This window comes from Drosophila melanogaster, chromosome X (assembly GCF_000001215.4).
Source record: "Drosophila melanogaster chromosome X".
Taxonomy (NCBI): Eukaryota; Metazoa; Arthropoda; class Insecta; order Diptera; family Drosophilidae; genus Drosophila; species Drosophila melanogaster.
The window spans coordinates 1,030,569-1,053,785 of NC_004354.4; the positions used below are offsets into that span (position 1 = coordinate 1,030,569).

Here is a 23,217-nt window from a genome sequence, read left to right on the forward strand (position 1 = left end):
GTGACCAGTGTGAAATAATGGAATGGCGCGGAAATACAATCGTTGCTGGGAAAAGAATATTCTGCGAATTTCCAGAAATTTTGAGCTGCCAAAAACCGAAATTATAATCACATAATGTTGAATTTTGAGAGCTCTTTGCAGTTGCTGCTATTGCAGTAGGAGCAATATCTTGGCGCTCCAGATACGGTCACACCGCGACGCCCATGTGTTTTGAATTGCCACAAAAACGAAAGTCTACCAGTCGACCAGCTTTGTGCGACAAAAGCCTCAGAATATGAGCAGGGACAACAAGATGAAGCACCTGACCCAGCGGGCCATCTCCTCACGCATGAACTACCTGTTCCAGGCCTCGAATTTAATGGCAGTAGGCAATCAACCAAAATTGGCCGCCTATTATGGCAAACTCTGCCGCAATGTGGGCACCAAGGCTATCATGCACATGTAAGTGGCTTCTCCAGTGGAGTATGGGCAAATAATTCATGGCGTCAACTGGTTTCAAGGGCCCCGGCCGTGAAGCGTTCCCTGTGCAGGCGCTGTTTCCTTCCCCTGATTCCCGGAGTGAATACGGAGCTGCATGTGGAGGAAGGAGCACAGGAGGCCAAGACTGATGCACAAGCTCAATCGAACGGAGCAGTCAAAACGAAGAAAAAGCGCCATCGCAGGCAGCGCAAGAAGCCCAGAAGCCGGAAAACAGGGAACACCAACCAGGAGGAATCCGAGGAGCAAATCCAAGAAAGTACTGAACAGGTCTCTTTTTTCTTAGAGTGCTCACTCTGCTGCGGCCGGCGAAGCTTTGCGGCGAACAGTCAAAGAGACTGCTGGTTGGAGCAGCCGCAATCCATAGTGCAAGTGGTCTCGCTCCCCAAAGAGAAAGACGAGCGATAAGCTGAAGCTTTGCTTATCAGCCAGCCTGCCTGTTGTGCCATCACCTGATTGCTCGGCAGTTGAGCCTGGAATGCTTAGCTGTAGGCAACTTATTTCTCGGCTGAGCCTTCTTCGGCAGGCGAGCACATTTGCTTGTGTGCGACTATGCCCCGACTATGTAGAAGTCCAGGAGGAGCAGGGCAATCTCCTGAAGTACCCCCAAGTTTGGCTTAGGGACAACTGTCAGTGTGCCGAGTGCTTCCACGCCGCCACAAGAGCAAGAAAAAGTCACTGGGATCGTGGCCCGCTGAATATACCAGTGTCCCAAGTGGCCTACAACAAGGAGAGGAAACAGTTGGAGATCATCTGGCAGGACAAGCACAGGAGCACCTTCGATCTAGGCTGGCTGAGGGAAAGGGACTTTGGAGAGACTGGCAGAAAGCATTACTTGGAGGAGGTCTACAAGCCACCCGCTCAACTCTGGGGAAAAACGGAGTTCGAGGATGTGAAAAGAGAATTCCAATACGAGGATGTGCTGGAGCAAGATGCAGCCCTGAGAGTTTGGCTTGAGGCACTGGCAGTCCAAGGATTCGCCATTCTGAAAGGGGCACCCAACGACATAAATGTGGCTAAGAAATTGGCCGAACGAATTGGCTACATAAAACGCACCACCTACGGGTAAATATTAACCAATAGATGACATACTTCATCGTACAGTACCAGGGTCATAAAACTCACATTTGCCGAGAGCTGTATTATCTATCAGTCCACTAAATATTATCACTATCGGTTGATTGTTACAGCCAGAATCAGGCAAATATTTTCAACCAGGTGTCCATTTGTACTCATGATAAAGATTTGATTACCACTTACTCACGCTAGATACTACTACAGAATATGCTAGCCACATTTCATAAATTAAAAGGGAAAACACCTTAGTTGCATTACTCAAGTTCAGCTATAAATTATCTACTATCCCGCCTCCCCTAGCGACGTTTTCGAGGTTAAATCCAAACCAAATGCGCGCAACTACGCCTATCTAATGACTCCCCTGCCGCTTCATACCGACATGCCCTACTACGAGTACAAGGCGGGCATCAACATCCTGCACACCCTCGTCCAGTCGGAGTCAAAGGGTGGAGCAAATACGCTGACAGATGGCTTCAACGTGGCCTCGCAGTTGCAAAAACTGCATCCGGAGGACTTCGAGGTGCTCAAGTCGGTGCCCGTTAACTGGTTTGACATCGGACACGACGGCGATGACTCCAAGCCCTTCCACAGTCTCTGGAGAGCGCCAGTAATTTGTTTGGATGTGGATGGCCGGTTCGCGAGGATCAACCAGAACACCACTAAGCGGGACAGCCGGTTCTCCGTTTCCCTGGCGCAGGCCGTGTCCTGGTACAAAGCCTACGATAAGTTCCTTGAGATCGCCCAGTCCGAGGCGGTGGAGTTCAAGACCCAAGCCGGCGATGTGTTCGTCTTCAACAACCTGCGAATGTTGCACGGAAGAACGGCTTACGAGGATGCGCCGGGCAACAAGCGTCATTTGGTGGGCGCCTACGTCGACTGGGACATTATTTACTCCAAGCTGCGAACCCTGAAGTTCCCAAATGCCAAGGATTGACTGAGGGAATGTTGTGAGATTTAGTTGAAATGTAACTGTGAATTAAATGGTTTTTTTTTACACATGGCACAGCGAATAAATTTTGGGAGGTGTATAAATATTGTGTCTCAACTTGCAAATGAATTTCACTTGAAACGTGTTTGAATCCTACGATGAACGGCGCCGATACTATCGATACAAGCCCAGTGGTCGAGCACTTCTCGATACTGCCGTGGTTGAGTAACTCCGCTCTGGCATCGCGATAACATCGATATAACTGCCACCTCTAGCATAATATATGTACTACATTTATACAAATATAAATATAATGGAAATATGAGAATTTAACCAAACACCGCCCGAAATATGAGTGTAGTATGTGCCTATGCAATATTAAGAACAATTAAATAAAATAGCATATTAACTTATGGCAGCACTTTGTTGCTATGTTTATGTTTATGTTTATGCACGCAGTTAGGCCAGGGCGGATGTAACATGATCACCCACTCGAAGGCCACAAAGTATAAGTGCATTGCCCACTCGAAGGCAAAAAGTATAAGTGCATGGTCAGCATTCACACGCCGACCAAATACATATTACATACGTACATACATATCTCGCTCTCCCGATAAGCCTAGATATATAAGATATACATAAGAACGCCGCTCCGCTGCTGGCGTACCCGGCAGCGCAGCTACGCGGATTAGCCTAAGTCCAAATATATTAAAAAACTGTAAAATCAGGGAGAGACTCGGTAGACGTTGAGCTGACAGAACCATTTCTGCCTACTCTAAAATCAAAAGAAGAAATTGAATAAATATATGTCAGCCCGACGGCTGCCTTCAACTTAAAACGGACTTGTGTTCTTAATTGGAGTTCATCATTACATGGCGACCGTGACAGTCGTCCAACGCTGGACGAATTGACCAAAGCTGGTGAAAACAAAGGAACAAAGGAACACTGGACTGGAAGAAGACTGGACTAATTAAATGGAACTGCAAAAACCAAGGAAAAATCTGAGTGAGTAGAGTTCTATTGAGTATGGGCAAACACCGTGGCGGTTTGAAAACTAAGCTGAATAAACGTATAGCCCACGTAAGGTGGCTAATATACGGTCAGCAAACGCCACCGGTTTGGTCGAAAGCTCTAAAGCTACATGCAGAGCTAGACCACTTGTTGCAATATCAGCAAGAATTAAAGACCCATAAGCTCGAGAAAACTCACTCAGATAATATTAAAAATATACCCACAATTAATGAAGTTCCAAAATACCAGGCATGTCCAGCACCAGCACCAGCATTAACAAAACCAAAGAAGTCCTGCCCCCCCTGGCTGCGAAGGAATCTGGAGTCCCCACTGCCTGGGGACTTGTGAGCGACCATCGACGTCTTCAGCGGCGAAGAAATAGACAGCAGCGAGGGAGTGTCAGCGTGCCACCCCCGGCGACGCCCAGCTGACACCCAACAAATAGACAGCAGCGAGGGAGTGTCAGCGTGCCACCCCCGGCGACGCCCAGCTGACACCTGATGAGCATCATCAACAGCAGAATATAATAATAAATATATATAAATATAAAGTAAATATAAAATATATATAGATAAGAAAAATTGTAAGAAATATTGTAAAACGGAGCATATACTATTATGCCCTGTTAACCCAATATGGCCCGTGAAGCCATAGCTAGAATCAGGCAGGCAACAATGTAAAATACAATTTTTTTTTACTCTTGCGAACATTGAAAGATTTTATAAATAGATAATTCCAAACATAAATGTCTATAGAGACAAATGAAATAAGTAAAACTGAAAATAAAAGTATATACAAAGGAAATTTTCTATTCTATTCTCCAAAATATAAAATTAGTATACCCAAAATGGGTCTAATAGACACTAAAACTGTGGACTCTACAGCCAATGTAATAAATAAAGTAGAAGTCCAAAATGCAGACTTGTTCTGGATAACCATAATACTAATTGTAATTGCATTAATTATGGTATCCAATGCATTAATAAAAATATACAAACTGCATAACAAGTGTCTTAAGAAACGATACCGTAGCACTGCTAACGGTATAGATAATATTTAAGGAAGATCTTTAATAAAGTCAATTATGAATGAAAATATGAGAAAAATTATATGAAAAAAAAAAAAATAATAAATAAAAAAAAATATAAAACGTAATATTGAATTTATCTACATTAAAAAAAAAATATATACAAATGAATAAATTTGAAGTTATGAGTATACCACAGCATGGACTGGGAAAAGCTTGTTGATCAGATAAAAGATCAAAATGAAAATTTCAGAAAATCCTATAAGTGCTTAACGCAAAACAGATCAACACAAGCTGTAACAATCAATAGGAATGCCCAAGTCTTGGTAAATAGTTATAATGAAATCAGAGAGTTGATCCAACAAAATAGAAAGAATTTGGAACGCAAACAGTGTGCTAAGGCTTTGAACCTACTGGTGACATTAAGAGAAAAATTAATATTTATAAAAAATAAATTCAGTCTCCAGATAGAAATTCCAACCATAGTAAACACCCCACTAAGAATAAATTTGAATGAAGACAGCACTAACTCTGACGAGGAAGATAGGACTATAGTCAAGGAAGACATTAAAGAGGAAGATCTTCACGATCTAACTATACCAGCAAAATTAATGCTGAAGAACGACGATAAAACAAATAACGCAGCCGACTCCGAAAATAACTTAACCATGGCAGAAGAAGCAGCTGCCATTAGGTCTTACATTAGGGAAGTCGCCTGCACAGTGCCAGAATTTGATGGGCAAAAGATCCATTTACAAAGATTCATTAAGGCAATCAAATTGGTAGACCTAGCTAAGGGACCATTTGAAGACATTGCAGTTGAGGTCATTAAGTCAAAAATAGTTGGCACAATTTTGAACTCAGTTGACAATGAAACGACAATTCCAGCAATTATAAACAAATTGCAGAAAGTAGTTGTCGGTGAGACATCCAGTAATGTCAAAGCAAAGCTAGCAACAGTTCAGCAGAGAGGTAAAACTGCAACGCAATTTACCGCTGAAGTTGATAGCCTGAGAAAACTTTTAGAAGCTTCCTATATCGATGAGGGTATACCTCTAGAACATGCCACTGGTCTAAGCACCAAAGAGGCAATTGAAACCATGATACATCGTGCTGAGCACGAAAGTATCAAAACAGTACTGGAAGCAGGGACTTGCACCACTATGGATGCAGCGATAAGCGCATACATAAGAACGAGTACAAGAGTTACCGGTGACATCAATAAAGTGATGTACTTTAGAGGTAACAGACCCAATAGAGGATACGGAAATGCCAATAGAGGTAGTAACCGCGGTAGAGGCTTTAATAACAATAGTATTAGAGGCAACTACCATAACGGTTACCAAAATAACGGTTACCAAAATAACGGTTACCAGAATAACGGTTATCAAAACCGCTATAATGGAAATAATAACCGTTATAATGGCTATAACAGAGGCCGTTATAATGGAAACAGAGGCCGTAACAACAGTCAGAACAACTACAACAGAAACAATGCCAATGTACGAGTAATCCAAGAACAGGGAAACTCGCAACAGCCTTTAGGTACTCAGTAGAAGAAGATCGTAGAGTATACACCATCAATTATAATCTCAACATATTTTCTACATTCATTCATGCCAAAACAGGCGTAAAACTAGTTTTTCTACTTGATACAGGTGCAGATATCTCTATTCTCAAAGAGAACTCTGACAAATTTTCTAATATTCAAATAACCAATAAAATAAACATTCAAGGCATAGGCCAACAGAAAATTCAGTCTCGAGGACAGACTTTTATTGAGATACAGACAGGTAAATACGTTATCCCACACGATTTTCATTTAGTAGATAAAAACTTTCCAATACCGTGTGATGGAATAATCGGAATAGATTTCATAAAAAAATATAATTGCCAAATCGATTTAAACCAAGAAGAAGATTGGTTTATAATTAGACCAAACAATTTGAAATTTCCAATATATATTCCCATAGCATACAGCTCTGGTATTAACACAACGTTATTACCAGCAAGATCCCAAGTTGTCCGAAGATTAATAGTATCATCAAAAGATGATAACATTTTAATTCCAAACCAGGAAATTCAAACTGGTATTTATGTTGCAAATACAATCGCAACATCAAGTAATACATTTGTCCGAATTTTAAATACAACCGATTCCGACCAATTAGTCAATATGGACACTCTAAAATATGAGCCACTTTCGAACTACAATGTAGTTCAGGCAAATAGTGAACACAGAAATAAAACTGTCTTATCTCAATTAAAGAAAAATTTCCCCGAATTGTTTAAATCACAATTAGAAAATATATGCAGCGAATATATAGATATATTTGCATTAGAATCAGAACCTATAACAGTTAATAATTTTTATAAACAACAGTTGAGATTAAAAGATGATGAGCCAGTATACACGAAAAATTATAGAAGTCCTCATAGTCAAGTGGAAGAAATACAAGCCCAAGTTCAGAAATTAATAAAAGATAAAATAGTTGAACCATCAGTTTCACAGTACAATAGCCCTTTGCTATTAGTACCCAAAAAGTCAAGCCCGAATTCTGATAAAAAGAAATGGAGATTAGTAATAGACTATCGCCAAATTAATAAGAAACTTTTAGCTGACAAATTTCCACTACCGAGAATAGATGATATTTTGGACCAACTTGGTCGAGCAAAATATTTCTCCTGCCTTGATTTAATGTCAGGTTTTCATCAAATCGAACTGGATGAAGGCTCGAGAGATATAACATCTTTCTCAACCAGCAATGGCTCATATCGTTTCACGCGATTGCCATTTGGCTTAAAAATAGCGCCTAATTCATTCCAAAGAATGATGACTATAGCATTCTCCGGAATAGAACCGTCTCAAGCATTCCTTTATATGGATGACTTAATAGTCATAGGTTGTTCCGAAAAACATATGCTTAAAAACCTCACTGAAGTTTTTGGTAAATGCAGGGAATACAACCTAAAGTTACATCCTGAAAAATGTTCATTTTTCATGCATGAAGTCACATTTTTGGGACACAAATGCACAGACAAAGGAATTTTGCCGGATGACAAAAAATATGATGTCATTCAGAACTACCCAGTTCCACATGATGCGGACAGCGCTAGACGTTTTGTAGCATTTTGCAATTACTACAGACGTTTTATCAAAAATTTCGCCGACTATTCGCGGCACATAACAAGATTATGTAAAAAGAATGTTCCATTCGAGTGGACAGATGAATGTCAAAAAGCATTCATACATTTAAAATCTCAGCTAATTAACCCAACACTCTTGCAGTACCCAGACTTCAGCAAAGAATTTTGCATAACAACAGATGCAAGCAAGCAAGCGTGTGGCGCAGTTTTAACTCAAAACCATAATGGCCACCAACTCCCAGTTGCTTATGCATCCAGAGCTTTTACGAAAGGTGAAAGCAATAAGAGTACAACAGAACAAGAGTTAGCAGCAATTCATTGGGCAATAATACATTTCAGACCATACATTTACGGAAAACATTTCACTGTGAAAACAGACCATAGACCATTGACATATTTATTCTCGATGGTGAACCCCAGCTCTAAATTAACTAGAATAAGGCTTGAACTAGAGGAATATAATTTTACAGTAGAGTATCTAAAGGGCAAGGACAATCATGTAGCAGATGCGTTATCAAGAATAACCATCAAAGAGCTAAAAGATATAACTGGAAATATATTAAAAGTCACTACAAGATTTCAAAGTAGACAAAAATCCTGCGCAGGAAAAGAACAATTGGATTTGCAAAAGCAAACCAAAGAAATAGCTTCAGAGCCCAACGTATACGAAGTCATAACAAATGACGAGGTACGAAAAGTAGTGACATTGCAATTGAATGACTCGATATGTTTATTTAAACATGGAAAGAAAATTATTGCAAGATATGATGTTGGTGATCTTTATACTAATGGAATTCTTGATTTAGATCAATTTCTCCAAAGGCTTGAATTGCAGGCCGGTATATATGATATCAGCCAAATCAAAATGGCACCGTGGAAAAAAATCTTTGAACACGTTTCAATAGATAAATTTAAAAATATGGGCAATAAAATATTAAAGAATTTAAAAGTAGCGCTACTTAACCCGGTGACCCAAATAAATAATGAAAAAGAAAAAGAAGCTATATTGTCTACATTACATGATGATCCAATACAAGGAGGGCATACAGGCATTACAAAAACCTTGGCCAAGGTCAAAAGACATTATTACTGGAAAAATATGAGTAAATACATAAAAGAGTACGTAAGGAAATGTCAAAAATGCCAAAAAGCAAAAACAACAAAGCACACAAAGACTCCAATGACGATAACTGAAACACCAGAACATGCTTTCGATAGAGTTGTTGTGGACACAATTGGTCCACTACCCAAGTCAGAAAATGGTAACGAGTACGCAGTCACTCTCATATGTGATTTAACCAAGTACTTAGTTGCCATACCAATAGCAAATAAAAGCGCAAAAACAGTCGCAAAAGCTATATTTGAATCTTTTATTCTAAAGTACGGTCCAATGAAGACGTTCATAACGGACATGGGAACAGAGTATAAGAATTCAATAATTACTGACCTGTGTAAATATTTGAAAATAAAAAATATAACATCAACAGCTCATCACCACCAGACAGTTGGAGTAGTAGAAAGAAGTCATAGAACTTTAAACGAGTATATACGATCCTACATATCGACGGACAAAACCGATTGGGACGTATGGCTTCAATATTTCGTATACTGCTTCAACACGACCCAATCTATGGTACATAATTATTGTCCATATGAATTAGTTTTCGGTAGAACAAGTAATTTACCAAAACATTTTAATAAACTACATAGCATAGAACCAATATATAACATAGATGATTACGCTAAGGAGAGTAAATATAGGTTAGAGGTAGCATATGCTCGAGCAAGAAAACTTCTTGAAGCACACAAAGAAAAAAATAAAGAAAATTATGACTTAAAAATAAAAGACATAGAATTAGAAGTAGGAGATAAAGTTTTACTAAGAAATGAGGTAGGTCATAAATTAGACTTTAAATATACGGGGCCCTATAAGATAGAAAGCATAGGAGATAATAACAATATTACGCTACTTACTAATAAAAACAAAAAACAAATAGTTCATAAAGATAGATTAAAGAAATTTCATTCATGATTGAATTTAAACTTATATTTTCCTTAATCATTTATACAAATTTTCCATACACTACGTATATTTTTATCTTTGCATTATAAAATCAACTATTGTTGTTCAAACAAAAACACAAACAAAATAAAAATAAAAATAAAATAATTTGCATTTAATAATCAAAATAACTTCACTAGGTTACGTTATTTTTCAAAAGGAGGGAGATGTAGTATGTGCCTATGCAATATTAAGAACAATTAAATAAAATAGCATATTAACTTATGGCAGCACTTTGTTGCTATGTTTATGTTTATGTTTATGCACGCAGTTAGGCCAGGGCGGATGTAACATGATCACCCACTCGAAGGCCACAAAGTATAAGTGCATTGCCCACTCGAAGGCAAAAAGTATAAGTGCATGGTCAGCATTCACACGCCGACCAAATACATATTACATACGTACATACATATCTCGCTCTCCCGATAAGCCTAGATATATAAGATATACATAAGAACGCCGCTCCGCTGCTGGCGTACCCGGCAGCGCAGCTACGCGGATTAGCCTAAGTCCAAATATATTAAAAAACTGTAAAATCAGGGAGAGACTCGGTAGACGTTGAGCTGACAGAACCATTTCTGCCTACTCTAAAATCAAAAGAAGAAATTGAATAAATATATGTCAGCCCGACGGCTGCCTTCAACTTAAAACGGACTTGTGTTCTTAATTGGAGTTCATCATTACATGAGATCCTCCGAGCACAGATCCTAGCAATCGATCTCCTCATAAAGTGAGTGAGTCGCAAGAGACGAAGGGAGCGAGAGAGAGAAAGGAGCACTTAAATTGCACATTCGCTGCTGTTTGTCCGCCGCGATGCTGCCCTACAATGTGCGAAACGCCGGTGGCGGAAGCGTTGGCGGAATCCTGCGGCGCACGGGCCAAGGTTCGGGCACCGGAAGCACGATTCTTGGCAATGGAAACAGTCCGGGAGCACTAGGAGCCGGAAAAGTGTCCTCCAGCCTGGAAAACCACAGACAACCGCCGTTGGAACTCCTCGTGTTTGGCTACGCCTGCAAGATTTTCCGCGATGACGAGAAGGCGCGGGAAATGGACCACGGCAAGCAGTTGATTCCCTGGATGGGCGATGTAAATCTCAAGATTGACAGGTTAATAATTGGGACTAACCCGAGCAATAATTATACGATTAATCAGTACGCACACCACTGCCACAAACACACACACACAGCCACATACCCACCAATGTCGTGTCCCGTTAGGACCACACTCCCACACACAGCAGCGGTCAAATTGTTAGCAGAGTCAGATACATACATATATGTAGGTATTGTGATCGATGGTATTGTGATTATGGCGTTAGAAGACCGAGCTTGTCGCTATTTATAGCCCTATTTTGCATAATCTAAACAGAACTGAATTAATTTCTATTTGATAAAATCGAGAAGAGGATTTTCTGAAAAGGGTCAAACTGATCGTCTGAGTAGATATTCTAACATTTGTTGTAATAATTCAAGACTGCGAACTGCAGACACACACCCATCTATTCATCCGCCCACACAACCAAAACACACACGCACACACACCATTGTAATAACAGCTCTTTTCAGTGCTTCTCAAACTGTAATCTCTATCCATATACAATTTGAAAACTGTAATTCTTTGCCCACTTTAAATGTAATCCGATTAACTTTTTAGCCACCGGAGCGGTATGTATACGAACGATCTCTAGCCTTAAAACCTAATCTTATCTGAAACTGCATTATATATACTATATACCGTATGACTATCAATATTGTGTAAATGCGCGAGAGTGTGCGAAGCAAATGGGACGATTTTCAAGGAGCGGCCCTGCCTCCCGTTTGTTTCGCCCGTCCCGTTTCGCGTCGCCCCCCAAAATTGCCACACCCACTGACAATGCTTCTCCCTCCTCTCTGTTTATATTTCTCTGCTTGCTTTCTTTCGGCTCCGCAAACACCATTGCCATTGCGATTACCGTGACCACAGATACGATGTGCGTGGAGCCCTCTGCGAACTGGCACCGCACGAGGCGCCACCAGGCGGATACGGTAACCGGCTGGAGTACTTGAGTGCCGAGGAGCAGCGCGCCGAGCAGCTGTGCGAGGAGGAGCGGTACCTGTTTCTGTACAATAACGAGGAGGAGCTGCGACTGCGACAAGGTGAGCACCACGGTGGTCTGGTAGTACCTCCAGATCCAAAGAACCGGGCAGGGGTGTCGATATACTTTACTTGGTTTCGAAACTCCAGCAATCTCTTCTTCGAATGTAAAGACGAAGAGAAGAGATTTTTGGAGCATAGGGAAAATGTCGGTTTTAATACTCTAGGCTAAAAGCTTTAAAAACTAGTTAATGTCAAATTAAGTTGGGCTAGGACCTACTCACATCAGATTTCTAACGCATGTAAACGTATCGACACTCCCAATCCCGAATTCCTCAAATTGTAAATTGTATTACAAGTACTGCAAGTGTCATGAAACGCAAAACGCAATCAAACCCAAATCGCAAATCGAAAATAACTTGAACAAATCAGTACCAATCACATCAAATCCAACCATCGAAAAAGATACCACCGACATCCCCTCGATATTTCCAGCGAGTCCGTTCTTGGAGCAGGTAAATACGTAATCCTCACTACCTGACAGAATAAATCGTTTCTTTCAGGTTGTATTAGCTGGAGCGCCTTCTTGGGCGTGTGTTGTCAGGGATCCAAATGCATGATCAGCTTGCCGGGGAAGGCTCAGGATCAAGCGATTTTTGATATCCAGCACCTTCCTCTATCTCTTTCTCTCTGTATCTCTCTCTTGTTCGCATCAACTCGAATACGTTTCTCTCGCTCTGATTCGAATTAGTTATTGCTGCCACCCCTCTCCTCCCGTACTAAAATCGCACATCTTCGTGTGTTCTCTGCTCTTATTTTGGCCCAATTCGCTGATCCTGCAGAGGAGGACCTCAAGCGACTGCAGCAGGAAACCTCGGGCGGCTGCTTCAGCCAGGTGGGCTTTCAGTACGATGGCCAGTCGGCAGCCTCCACTTCCATCGGTGGCTCCTCAACGGCGACCTCCCAGCTCTCGCCGAACTCCGAGGAGAGCGAGCTGCCTTTCGTCCTTCCCTACACCCTGATGATGGCACCACCCTTGGACATGCAGCTGGTGAGTCAAAGACTAAATCATTTCACACCAAAAAGTTATGATAGTCATGCTTTCTTAAATGCTTTCCAGCCCGAAACGATGAAGCAGCACGCTATCATAGAGAAGACTGCTCGCTTTATCGCAACCCAGGGCGCCCAAATGGAAATTCTTATCAAGGCAAAGCAGGCGAACAACACGCAGTTCGATTTCCTGACCCAAGGTGGACATCTGCAGCCTTACTACCGTCACCTTTTGGCTGCTATCAAGGCGGCCAAGTTCCCGCCCGCACCACAAACTCCGTTGGATCAGCAGAATACAGACAAGGAAGCACCCTCAGCGGACGACCACAGCGAGGAAGTCGCGGGTGGAAGGAGGAACCCCAACCAAGTGGTCATCACGGTGCCCACCATCAAGTACAAGCCCTCGGCCAACTGCGCCTACACCCAGCTAATTAGCAAGATCAAGGGCGTGCCCCTCCAAGCGGTCTTGCAGGAGGACGAGTCAAGCAATCCGGGCAACTCGCAGCACTCGGGCGGCACGGCCTCGCCCGCACTTAGCTGTCGATCCGAAGGTCACAACAGCCAGGGAGGTGAGTTCACACCCGTATTGCTGCAGTACAACGGGAGCACCTTCACACACGAGGAGGAATCGTCGAACCGGGAGCAGCAGGATGATAACGATGTCAACGGTGGCGAGCCGCCCCAGGTGGAGCTGCTTAAGAACACGAGTGCGCTGGCGTTGGCCCAAAACTATAGTTCAGAAAGTGAGGAGGAGGAAGATCAAGTTCAGCCAGAAAAGGAAGAGGAAAAGGTGGGCACTCTCACAATATAAAGTTCATGTGTATAATCTGTCATTTCTTTATTTTAGAAACCAGAGCCCGTGCTTACCTTCCCCGTTCCGAAGGACAGTCTAAGGCACATAATCGACAAGACGGCCACGTACGTAATCAAGAACGGACGCCAATTCGAGGAGACCCTTCGCACGAAGAGCGTGGATCGGTTTAGTTTCTTGCTGCCGGCCAATGAGTACTATCCATACTACTTGTACAAAGTGACCGGCGATGTGGATGCGGCTTCCAAGGAGGAGAAAACTAGGAAAGCAGCAGCCGTAGCTGCCGCCCTGATGTCAAAGAAGGGTCTTAGTTTTGGAGGAGCAGCAGCTGCAGTGAGTGGAAGCAATCTGGATAAGGGTGAGTTAAGGACAAAGGGATTTCCCGGGTTCGGTATTTAATTTGTATTTGTTTTTGTAGCTCCTGTAAGTTTCTCCATTCGGGCTCGCGATGACCAATGTCCATTGCAACACACTTTACCGCAGGAGGCCAGCGACGAGGAGACTAGTTCGAATGCTGCTGGGGTGGAGCATGTGCGACCAGGTATGCCAGATAGTGTGCAACGGGCCATCAAACAGGTTGAGACGCAGTTGTTGGCCAGGACCGCCGGGCAGAAGGGAAACATCACGGCTTCCCCATCCTGTTCCTCACCACAAAAAGAGCAGCGGCAAGGTACGATATAGTTATATATATATATTAAGTCCACTCTGATATTAATAATAGCACAATTTTGTCGTGAAGCTGAGGAGCGTGTTAAGGATAAGCTGGCGCAGATTGCCCGCGAGAAGCTGAACGGAATGATTTCACGCGAAAAACAATTGCAGTTGGAACGAAAGCGAAAGGCCTTGGCCTTTCTAAATCAGATAAAAGGTGAGCTTACCGTAAATCGAACGCTATTGTGTATAATCTCGTCGATTTCTACCAGGTGAGGGTGCCATTGTGGGCTCTGCTGTGCCTGTTGTTGGTCCGAATCCTCCAGAGTCAGCGGCCGGAGCTGCGACCGCCGACAGTGGTGACGAGTCTGGTGATTCTGTACGTTCCATACCAATTACCTACTTTGGCCCCGACGACGATGACGAAGTCGGTGAACAGAGGCCTGAGATGAGGCTCATAGGGAGCACGCAGAAGGACGAGGAGGACGACGATGAAGAGGATGGCGGCGATCTGGAGAAGTACAACTTGCTCAACGACGATAGCACGAACACCTTCACCAGCAAACCCGTGCTTCCTCCCACCGCTGCTCCACCTCCTGCTGCTGTTCTGCTTTCTGACGACGACGACGTCCAGCTTGTGGCCACTACCTCAACGCGGTCCTCCAGCTCGCGCCATCTCAAAACCCACCGCCGGAGCAGAAGTCGCAGTAAGAATGTCCGAAGCAGTGACAGCAGCCCTTCTAGTCGAGAGTCCTCGCGCCGACGCCGCCAGAAGAGCAGCAGGCTTTCCAGGGAGCCATCATCGAACCCGCCACGTAAGTCCCAGCATTCGTCAACGCAGCGAAAAAAGACCCCCAAAAAGAGGAGGCGCAGCAAAAGTAGAAGTCGCTCTAAAAGCATCCGGCGGAGTAGGAGCATAAGCATATTGAGAAACAACCGGCGGAGCAGATCGCGTAGCCCCAGCTGTCGAAATGCAGAACAGCGACGCCAGCAGGACCGACGGCGCACTCCCACTAAAAAGTCCCACAAGCGGCACAAGCGACGCAGGCGCAGCAGCTCCCCCTGAGAATCTTCCTAGAGCTCCGCAACCACCTCCACATTTCAAAGTTTTTTTGTAGGTTACAAGTTGTATCAAATAAACCCCCAACATATTTTTGTAAGCAAGCGATGTGGTTCCCACAAAGGAGATGGGACTACGTGGAAATGAATCCCCCATTAGTGGTTCATCTTCTGCGAAGTCGAGTTGGGGATGCCCTACGCGCTGTTTTTATATTACGTTATGTATTTATGTATGCATGTATGTACATATGTATAAGTTCAACAAATTGTATGTAAAATCGAAAATCTACATCTTGGACCAACACTTCGAGCGAGGGAAGTCCAAAATGTAGGAGTTCGATGCTCTATTGGTGTTTATAATTTTATGTATTTTGTGTAAAAGTAACCTATGTATAAATCCGTGTAAGTAGCTTTACGATCTGGAAATTCCGTATTACGCCAGTGTTCAGATTCTTCCTGCCCACTGCGCACAGTGGGTATAAAAGCGCGGTGGCAGTGAGCTCATCGATTCAGTTTAATTTGGATGCTCCGCACGACTCGACGATGCTTCACTCAAACTATCTTTTTCTGATCGGCGGTTGCTGCCTGGTTTTCGCTGTCTCAGCGCAGATTCCCATCAGTAAGTGCATCCATTCCTTGAAGAAACCCGATCCCTAGCCTCACGCCCCTCTAACAAGCTTCTGACAATCCCTAGCGCCGCGACGTTGCCCGGCGAACGAGACTTTCCTGGCCTGTGGTCCCGATTGTCAAACGGAGTGCGCCACGCTAGGAAAGCCCTGTCTGGTCAGGCACATCCGATGTCCAGATGGATGCTACTGCAACAAGGGCTTCGCGAGGAACGCCGCGGGCACGTGCATCCCCCTTCGGCGGTGCAACGAAGGCGGCTACGGAAACTGAATTAACTGAGCATACTGTCAAATTAGAAGCAGCTGAAACACTGAAAATGGCAAGACAATAAAGTTCACTGGCATTGTGTATGGCGCCTACAATGCAATGATAATGAGGCCACAGCATGGCTGAAATCGAACTAGCGATATGTGGGTGCGATTCTGATGGAAGTGCAAGCCTAGGCCTCGCAGGTGTTTTCAATATGTTCATTTCTCAAGTTTAACGCTACGTTTTATCATTTACTGCTGTACTGGCTGTACCAGTTTTGAGCTTTTGATCCAGTTATTATTGTAATTAAGCGAGCAAGCTTTATCGGTGAGCAAGCTGTGCTTTCCTCTTATCTCTTCATCGAAAGCACTGCGTTTTTGTGCATGGTAAGTGTGAGTTCCAGCACTGCCGAAATACAAAGTGTAATAACTGTGTTCTATTGTAGCGTGTGTATTGTGTGTATTGAAACTAAGATGCGCATTTAGTGCGATCAAAGTGTTAATGTTAATTTTAATGTGCGTTTCTTGGAGCGATTCAATGCGACGGACATCTAAGCGGTGGAGCAGATGATGGTGTGTTCTTGGGCAAGGTGTCGTCGTGAAGTAAAGGTTAGTACTGCACAGTCTCATAGAAAGTAAGAAATCGCGTGCTATCAGTGGGGAGTCTGAAGTCAGACGCTAGTCGTAGGAAATCCCAGTAAGGCTTGGAATCCGATGTTGGGACATCAGGGTATCAGGGTATCAGGGAGACGGACTCTCCAATCCCGTCGCCTAAGTCGCGTGCGCAATCGAGCCACCGATGACAACAAGCTGAATGTGAAATGTAAATGTTTGCCGTCATCGAGTCGAAAATGTTGCTGAGCGTCCACGCCAAACGTTAATAAACTCCCCGCCAGGAGGAGGAGCAGCAGGGAGGCGGGACGGTCTGCTCGATTTACATGAGCAAACACTTGAAACTACCTCGCCCACTTTCCCTGCCACTTGCCCACTACGTTCGCTGTGCAAATTTAGCGGCCGCGTGTGGGAAAAAAACAGGGATTCAACGTGCCTCGACTATCGGATACCCTTGCCCATTTCAAAGTCGAATGCGTTGACGTTTCACGTCTGGTCAGTCGTATTGTAAATTGTTAGACGCCTTAGGCCGTTTTTCTAAGCACAAGGTGCTTAGTTACAACGTTCTATCCCGATCACGATTCCGACGCCCTTTCGTCCACTTTCGTCCACTTTCCTTGTGTACTTTTACGGCCTGGGCCTTCCAGACTTCCCGGTGTAAAAGGGGTATCAGAAAAGGAATAGAAATGTTCGTTTGGTTTTGGATTTGCTAGCCAAACATGGGTGTGGGTCCCACCGAAGCCACCGCACCGTCCCTTTTGTTTGTCAAAGACGCTGGGAAATATTTCTCAAATTCATTGAATGCCGCATCGTGATCAGAAGAAAAAGGCTGAATCGGGGAGGCGGCGGGCAGAGCGCCTGCTGTGCAGACCTGCGGAAATTCAAACGGAATCAAAGTGAAAAGTTCGATAAAAAAATCATCGACACACGCGACGGGAGTGTATGGCCCTTCCCACTGCCGTTTCCAACTCCTGCGGCAGGATATCAGCAGCAGCAGCAGCAGGAAGAATAACACAGCGACTGTCAGTCAATCCTCGAGTGCTCGAAAGGATGCGAGATGGCGAAAAGTGAACTGAAGTGGAGTGAGGTGAGATGAGGTGTGCGTGGCAGAAGGCAAGAGTTTCTCTTTGCCAATTCAGAGACCCAGGAACCCAGGGAAAGCAAACGAACGAACGCACAAACAAACAAACAAACAAACACCATGAAGGAAAAACAAACACACGAGCAAACAGAGCACGAATAATTTGACTTTATCTAAGCGCCAGTCAACCAATTCGCATTACCCACAAAAGGAGTAAAAAGGGTGCCCTCTTTTCTTTCCCTTTGCCATTGTTTATTGGCTTATGCTTGGGGTTAACAGATTTATCCTTCAGTAAGAAGAACCTACGTCCTCCGGGGCTTGAGAGGTACTCAAACGTAAGGACCGGCCAACGAGTATTCAAACATTCCATATTTATTTTAAAAATATCCGTCGAAAATTCGAGCGAAGGAAAGGGAATCGAAACATATCATTGCACTTAGCTCGCGATATGTATTCGAATTCAAAACATTAGAGTTTAACCATCTTAGTCGTTCCCCCAATATTATGCACATCCTTGTATCGGCGGATCGATCCACAAATTGTACTATTTCCAAGTCCTTCGTATAGAACTTAAAGGCTTTAATGGATTTTGTGCCCCTTTTCGGATGCTGCGACTAACAAAAGTTTGTTTGCGGTTTGTTTTATTTATTGCATTTCTTTCGCCACTCTTCTGTTGCTCGTCTCCCATGGAGCACTTTTCAAATCGTGGTGAGTGGGGCATGAACAGTGGGTTCTGCACCCCAAATAGACCCTTTTTCAAGCCCCAAAGTTGTGACTCGATAAACTGAACATTCGCATTTCTCATTTGTGTTTGCGGTTTGAATTCGATTTAATTCTGCTTCTGGGCGCTGAAAAACGGAATTCCCATGACTGTTCTATCTCGAAACTGGGTAGTAATTCCATTTATAGCTAGGCAACTTGGACAACCTATCAGCTTCAGCTTGTACATTCGCATTGATTACGAATTGAGTCATTAGTCGTTGTTCAGACGTCAGTCAGAGCGAAAGAATTTAAATTAAATTAAGCACATTTCTGCATGATTTTGACGTCATTGCATTGCAAAAGAAACCTTCGAATGCTTAGGCTCCTGCTGCCAGCAACAAATATCTGTATTACCATCCTCAAGCTAATTATCATTGGCCATCGCATCGCACACACATGAGCGAACGACAAAGCGGAAACGGAAGCGATGGCAAAGCAATTGGCAAATGGCATCCGCCTGCTCCTTGCCCCTCCGTTTGACCCATCCCCCTATTGGCAGTTGCAATTAGGCGGTCGCCAAACATCCGCTGCATCCTGCCACCCACTTGTGCAGCCCCATCTATGCATCTATAACTGGCGACCGACGGACGGAAAATGCCACAAGTGTGCCTCCGAATGGCCTGATTTCATGTGTCATTTATTTAAAATGAAGGGATTTTTTCCCTTCATTAGTTTTGCGGAGAATTTAATTCCCCAAATTGATTCACTGGCAATGACAACAATTCCGTCCATCGGACTTCATAAAATGTAGGCCCAAATGTTTAATTAGTACGAAATTGATAGATTAATTATCCCGAATCAGCAGAGGAATATCCGTCTGCACGTTGGCAGCATTTGTTGCTACCTTGGACAAATGCAGAAATGCTAGCACATTGCAGCCAACTAATTGTGCGACGCCCCTTGCCGCCCACTGCCTGCCGCCGACTAAGTGCTGCCCCTGGCCACGCCCACAAGCGAAACAGTGAGCAGCAATTAATTGTGCTCATTTTTTAGGAATCCCTGCCACGCGCTTCATTTCAATTTGCACTGAATTCCCCCGTTTTTTGCCGCTTTGGCTTTAGCTCCGCTAGCTGCAATTTTCGGTATAATTTTTAACCGAAAATTCGCTGTGCCAGGCACCCTATGCTCGCCTCGCCAAGCCACGCCCCTCCCGCCAGCCGCCCCTTTCCGATGTTGTTTATTGCGCTTGCAACTTCCGCAACAAACGAAGATAAATTGTTACTTTCTTGCTCGCTGCTCCCGTTTTTAGTTGCTGTCGGTGTTCTTTGGATGGTCGTGCTGCTGCAAGTGTTGTTATATTTCTACCCCGCATAGTGGGTGGCATGGTGGCTGCAGAGGAAGACTTTTGAATGAAGCTTGATCCGTGTAGAAAATGTATTAATGAGCATTTTCGAGTGATTTTAGTAGCAATAGATAGCCAAGATATTCGCTAGCAGCTGCTAAATGTTAAGATTCTATATATATAATCATCTAATTAGGCTTACTGAACATGATTCAACGATAATCCCATGCGATCAAGATAAGAAAGACGATACGGCTTATCGCGCACCAACGACTTTTAAATTGCTATCAGCTCGAATGCCTCGATTACTTACTCGATCTCACGCTCTTTCGAAGCGGGAAAGTCTTAATGTATAGTGCCCGAAATTAATCCCTTGATAACAGCGAAACCAATTACGATTTGCCTTAGTTTCAACTTATTATCAATGGCCCTATTTGAACTGCAGACAGGTTTATCATCTTAGGGGCGCACATCAAACGTAATCAATAAAATCGAGCTATAATCGCAACTTAAGCCGTTTTGGGCCAGACAGCGCCGAGACTTTTATTGGGTGATTGGTCCATTGCAACTTAACTGTGTTTGGTCCATTGCAACTTAAGTGTGTAATGTTACACATTGGACTAAATCAAAAGAACTTTATTTCGTTCGTTTGGGTAGCACCCTACTAAAATGTGTGCTTGCTGTGATGCTCTAGTTTGTGTATAGTTCCGATACCGATACAGATTTCACATTCTCAGTTTCCTGCCACATTGGTTTTTCATACGGACGGCATACTCGTACTGTGTCGATGGTTATGAGTAAACACCCGACTGATTACCGATACACGAATAAGGCGGGCGATTGGCTTTGTGGGGCGCCCTAATCTCAGACATTGACCCCTCCGTCGCCCCAGCGGCGCAGCACACTACACCACCCCACATCGTGGAGATAAGAAACCGCGGCTGCGAGCTCCGACTCTCAGCACTTTGCAGCCAGTTAGTGCGAGAATGTCGAGCTGGTCGCTTTGTCCGCTTTTACTGGCCTTCGCGGTTCACGCCGTGCTTGGATCTGTGGATTTGGCTGGTTCCCTGGATCCGTCGCTGCTGGAGAACGTGGATGTGGACCAGCTAAGGTCAAACTATCTGCCCCAAGGCCTGCAAAACACCAATGTGACCTTGGCCGACTTCCAAAAGTGGCTGCAGTCGAAGTGCGAGAAGGCCAATGACCATTTGCCGAAAGGATCTGTTAACGCCTCTGCCCTGAGCAAGTCCATCGAGGATGCGGGCATTCACCTCGCAGAATGCCTCTCCGGATTGGCCAATATGACGGAGATCCAGGCGGAGATCGAGGAGGCGAGTCCCAAGGGCGACCTGGACGTGGTCTTCGAGAAGTATTGCCTCCGATTGCCGCAGGCCAAGACCTGTCTGAAGAACTTCAACGACGCGATCCTGCCCTGCCTGACCACCGATGAGAAGACCCACAACGCGGTGCTGCAGAGGATTGCGGACAAGCTGCTGGAGTTCATATGCTACAAGAACGGAGACCAGATTGCGCTCTTTATCGCCGAAGAGGGCCCGGAGTGCCTGCAGCAGAGTCGCGAAGGCATCGCCAATTGCCTGAACTCTTCCTTCGCCGGATATCTGCCCAAGTCGATTAGCCCGGAGTGGGATCTGCCCCAGCTGGTCTTGGGTCCGAAGCAGTGCGTCGACCTCTACGCATTCGAGACGTGCACCGTCAGTCTGCTGGAGAAGTGCGATACGATCACTCCCAGCAATATCGTGGAGTCCATGTTTCGATACGTGAGGAAGGAGTCCTCCTGCCAGCCCCACATCGACAGGGTCAAGCTGCAGCACCGCAGAGCCCTGCCCTTGACCAGTGGATCCCAGTCCGGCTCATCCGTATCCCTTCATCTCACCTGGACCTCTGCGAGCCTGCTAATGGCCACTTTCCTCGCCCGACTGGCCTAACATTCCCCGCTCTCTCTCTCTCTTTTTTTTTTGGTTGATATTTTATAATTATGTTTAATAAACTTTGCAAAGTCGGGAACGGAGTCTGTGCACCGGACGGACGGACGGACTGCTGCCCGGCGTAAGCCGCTTAACGGATTCCCTTTTCAACTCCGGGCATCTGGAAAGGCAGGCGGCTGTGGAATGAGGGTTAAGGAAGCGGGGCCCAAAGTGTTAAGCTGCATAAACACAAGCCTGAAATATGAACGGCAACTGGGGTCATCCCAGGTCCACTGTCAATAATTTGATTGACTTTAGTAGCAGAATTTGAATTTGAATTTGAATTTACGGCCAGGCAACGTCATAATAAGAACCTTTAAAGCCGTGTCACTGATCGTTATCATCACATTTTCGCACACATTCCAAATTCCATATTCAGCGTCTGGCAGGCATTCATTTCTCTCAGTGCAGTCGCACCATATTGCGCTTATCGGACGGCAGCAGCTACAGAAGCTATAGCTGTAGCAACCGAAACAGTGGAATATACTTGTAGAGAGCAACACAATCCGAATCCGAATCCGGAGCAGAAGCTAAAGCTGCGCTGGTTGAAGAAGGGTCACTCGAACGCGTCTCTTATCGCCAGAGACAAAGACAAAGACAAAGGGATTGCTGGCTGGATGGCCGGAGGGGAAGGGAAGATATTGGGAGAAAGTAGGAGAAATGGGGCTTAGCTGGCAATGGCTGGCTGGACTCAGTTTCGAGCGTGGCAGCGCGATAAGCAAATTGATTTGCGACGAATTCCGTCTTATTTCATAAGTTTCTTCACTTGCTGCAGCCTTTGGAAACCCTGGTCATCATCGGATGCCATGAAAACCAATACAAAACCTACATACTTAGCTTTTTGATTGAGCAGCTTGAGTTTCTCAACTGAGCAAAATCTTATTGCTTCTTCAATTGTAGATAAAGATAAACGTTGACCTCAAGATGGGTGACAAAATAATGAATCCGTCCAGCAAGTTGCTGAGTTTCGGAGGAAAATTAAGTTTACTTAGCTGCATGCATACCCTGCCATCCGTGAATGGGGCATTTCTCTGCTATTGCGATTTCCGGCAGTCTTAGTCGGACAGCAAAAAGTGAAACCGTAACTGTCATCATTTCACAGGCGACTGCAACTGGGGGTTTGTCATCCTTGGCGGTGTAAACCCGAAGGCAAGGACTTAGCCTTGGCGTCCGTCCGTGCGTCTCCTGGAGGCCATTTTAAAGGTAGACGAAGCGTGAAATGAAATAGACGGGCTCTTATTTGGCTC

At 44.4% G+C, this 23,217-nt stretch overlaps 5 protein-coding genes and 1 long non-coding RNA gene across 16 annotated transcripts in view, besides 1 other annotated feature; all 6 read left to right on the plus strand.

Moving 5' to 3' along the window:
* The window catches only part of su(w[a]) (suppressor of white-apricot), a 33,262-nt gene extending 17,790 nt beyond the window's left edge, over positions 1–15,472 (plus strand). The window contains exons 1-10 of one of the 7 annotated variants that reach the window (NM_001272187.2): positions 2,748–2,833; positions 10,414–10,835; positions 11,692–11,864; positions 12,162–12,317; positions 12,645–12,853; positions 12,923–13,642; positions 13,700–14,021; positions 14,082–14,333; positions 14,403–14,531; positions 14,587–15,472. In NM_001272187.2, coding sequence (NP_001259116.1) covers positions 10,543–10,835; positions 11,692–11,864; positions 12,162–12,178 — 483 coding nt within the window. In that variant the 5' untranslated portion in view covers positions 2,748–2,833; positions 10,414–10,542 and the 3' untranslated portion in view covers positions 12,179–12,317; positions 12,645–12,853; positions 12,923–13,642; ... (2 more) ...; positions 14,403–14,531; positions 14,587–15,472. Of the gene's footprint in view, positions 1–2,747; positions 2,840–10,413; positions 12,854–12,922; positions 13,643–13,699; positions 14,022–14,081; positions 14,334–14,402; positions 14,532–14,586 lie in introns of those variants that run through there. The other 6 variants (NM_001258529.2, NM_001258528.2, NM_057408.6 and 3 more) reach the window with 6 other exon arrangements.
* Positions 190–2,551, plus strand: Rpp21 (Ribonuclease P/MRP subunit p21). 2 transcript variants are annotated; one of them, NM_001316642.1, is made up of 2 exons: positions 190–441; positions 501–2,551. In NM_001316642.1, the coding sequence occupies exons 1-2, from the start codon at positions 275–277 to the stop codon at positions 883–885; spliced, it is 552 nt and encodes a 183-aa protein (NP_001303571.1). In that variant the 5' UTR covers positions 190–274; the 3' UTR covers positions 886–2,551. The 2 variants fall into 2 exon arrangements, with proteins under 2 accessions (NP_001303571.1, NP_788853.1); NM_176680.4 differs by having other exon boundaries at positions 501–1,044.
* Positions 928–2,597, plus strand: CG14630 (uncharacterized protein). The gene is made up of 2 exons (NM_143728.4): positions 928–1,542; positions 1,855–2,597. Exons 1-2 carry the CDS (start codon positions 956–958, stop codon positions 2,486–2,488), a joined length of 1,221 nt encoding a protein of 406 aa, NP_651985.1. The 5' UTR covers positions 928–955; the 3' UTR covers positions 2,489–2,597.
* Positions 2,839–10,414: a mobile genetic element.
* A 183-nt stretch (positions 15,473–15,655) lies between the features above and the next one.
* Positions 15,656–16,441, plus strand: CG42259 (uncharacterized protein). Of its 2 annotated transcripts, none has more exons than NM_001042791.3 (2): positions 15,656–15,992; positions 16,068–16,441. In NM_001042791.3, the coding sequence occupies exons 1-2, from the start codon at positions 15,917–15,919 to the stop codon at positions 16,268–16,270; spliced, it is 279 nt and encodes a 92-aa protein (NP_001036256.2). In that variant the 5' UTR covers positions 15,656–15,916; the 3' UTR covers positions 16,271–16,441. The 2 variants fall into 2 exon arrangements, with proteins under 2 accessions (NP_001036256.2, NP_001245459.1); NM_001258530.1 differs by having other exon boundaries at positions 15,881–15,992.
* Positions 16,442–16,673: 232 nt separating this feature from the next.
* The window catches only part of lncRNA:CR44779 (long non-coding RNA:CR44779), a 41,625-nt gene continuing 35,081 nt past the window's right edge, over positions 16,674–23,217 (plus strand). For all 3 annotated transcript variants that reach the window (NR_123768.1, NR_123769.1, NR_123770.1), the window contains exon 1: positions 16,674–16,857. This is a non-coding gene — a long non-coding RNA (long non-coding RNA:CR44779). The remainder of the gene's footprint in view (positions 16,858–23,217) is intronic.
* Positions 20,957–22,063, plus strand: CG14629 (uncharacterized protein). Its single transcript, NM_130525.4, has one exon. The coding sequence runs from the start codon at positions 20,972–20,974 to the stop codon at positions 21,929–21,931; it is 960 nt and encodes a 319-aa protein (NP_569881.1). The 5' UTR covers positions 20,957–20,971; the 3' UTR covers positions 21,932–22,063.

What these genes read in the sequence shown, in the direction of transcription:
- Rpp21 (NM_001316642.1), top strand. Translation starts at nt 275, where the DNA reads ATGAGCAGGGACAACAAGATGAAGCACCTGACCCAGCGGGCCATCTCC. An exon ending in ACCAAGGCTATCATGCACAT is followed by an intron (nt 442 to 500) that starts GTAAGTGGCTTC and finishes ACTGGTTTCAAG; the next exon opens with GGCCCCGGCCGTGAAGCGTT.
- CG14630 (NM_143728.4), top strand. Translation starts at nt 956, where the DNA reads ATGCTTAGCTGTAGGCAACTTATTTCTCGGCTGAGCCTTCTTCGGCAG. An exon ending in ATAAAACGCACCACCTACGG is followed by an intron (nt 1,543 to 1,854) that starts GTAAATATTAAC and finishes CGCCTCCCCTAG; the next exon opens with CGACGTTTTCGAGGTTAAAT.
- CG42259 (NM_001042791.3), top strand. Translation starts at nt 15,917, where the DNA reads ATGCTTCACTCAAACTATCTTTTTCTGATCGGCGGTTGCTGCCTGGTT. An exon ending in CTCAGCGCAGATTCCCATCA is followed by an intron (nt 15,993 to 16,067) that starts GTAAGTGCATCC and finishes GACAATCCCTAG; the next exon opens with CGCCGCGACGTTGCCCGGCG.
- CG14629 (NM_130525.4), top strand. Translation starts at nt 20,972, where the DNA reads ATGTCGAGCTGGTCGCTTTGTCCGCTTTTACTGGCCTTCGCGGTTCAC.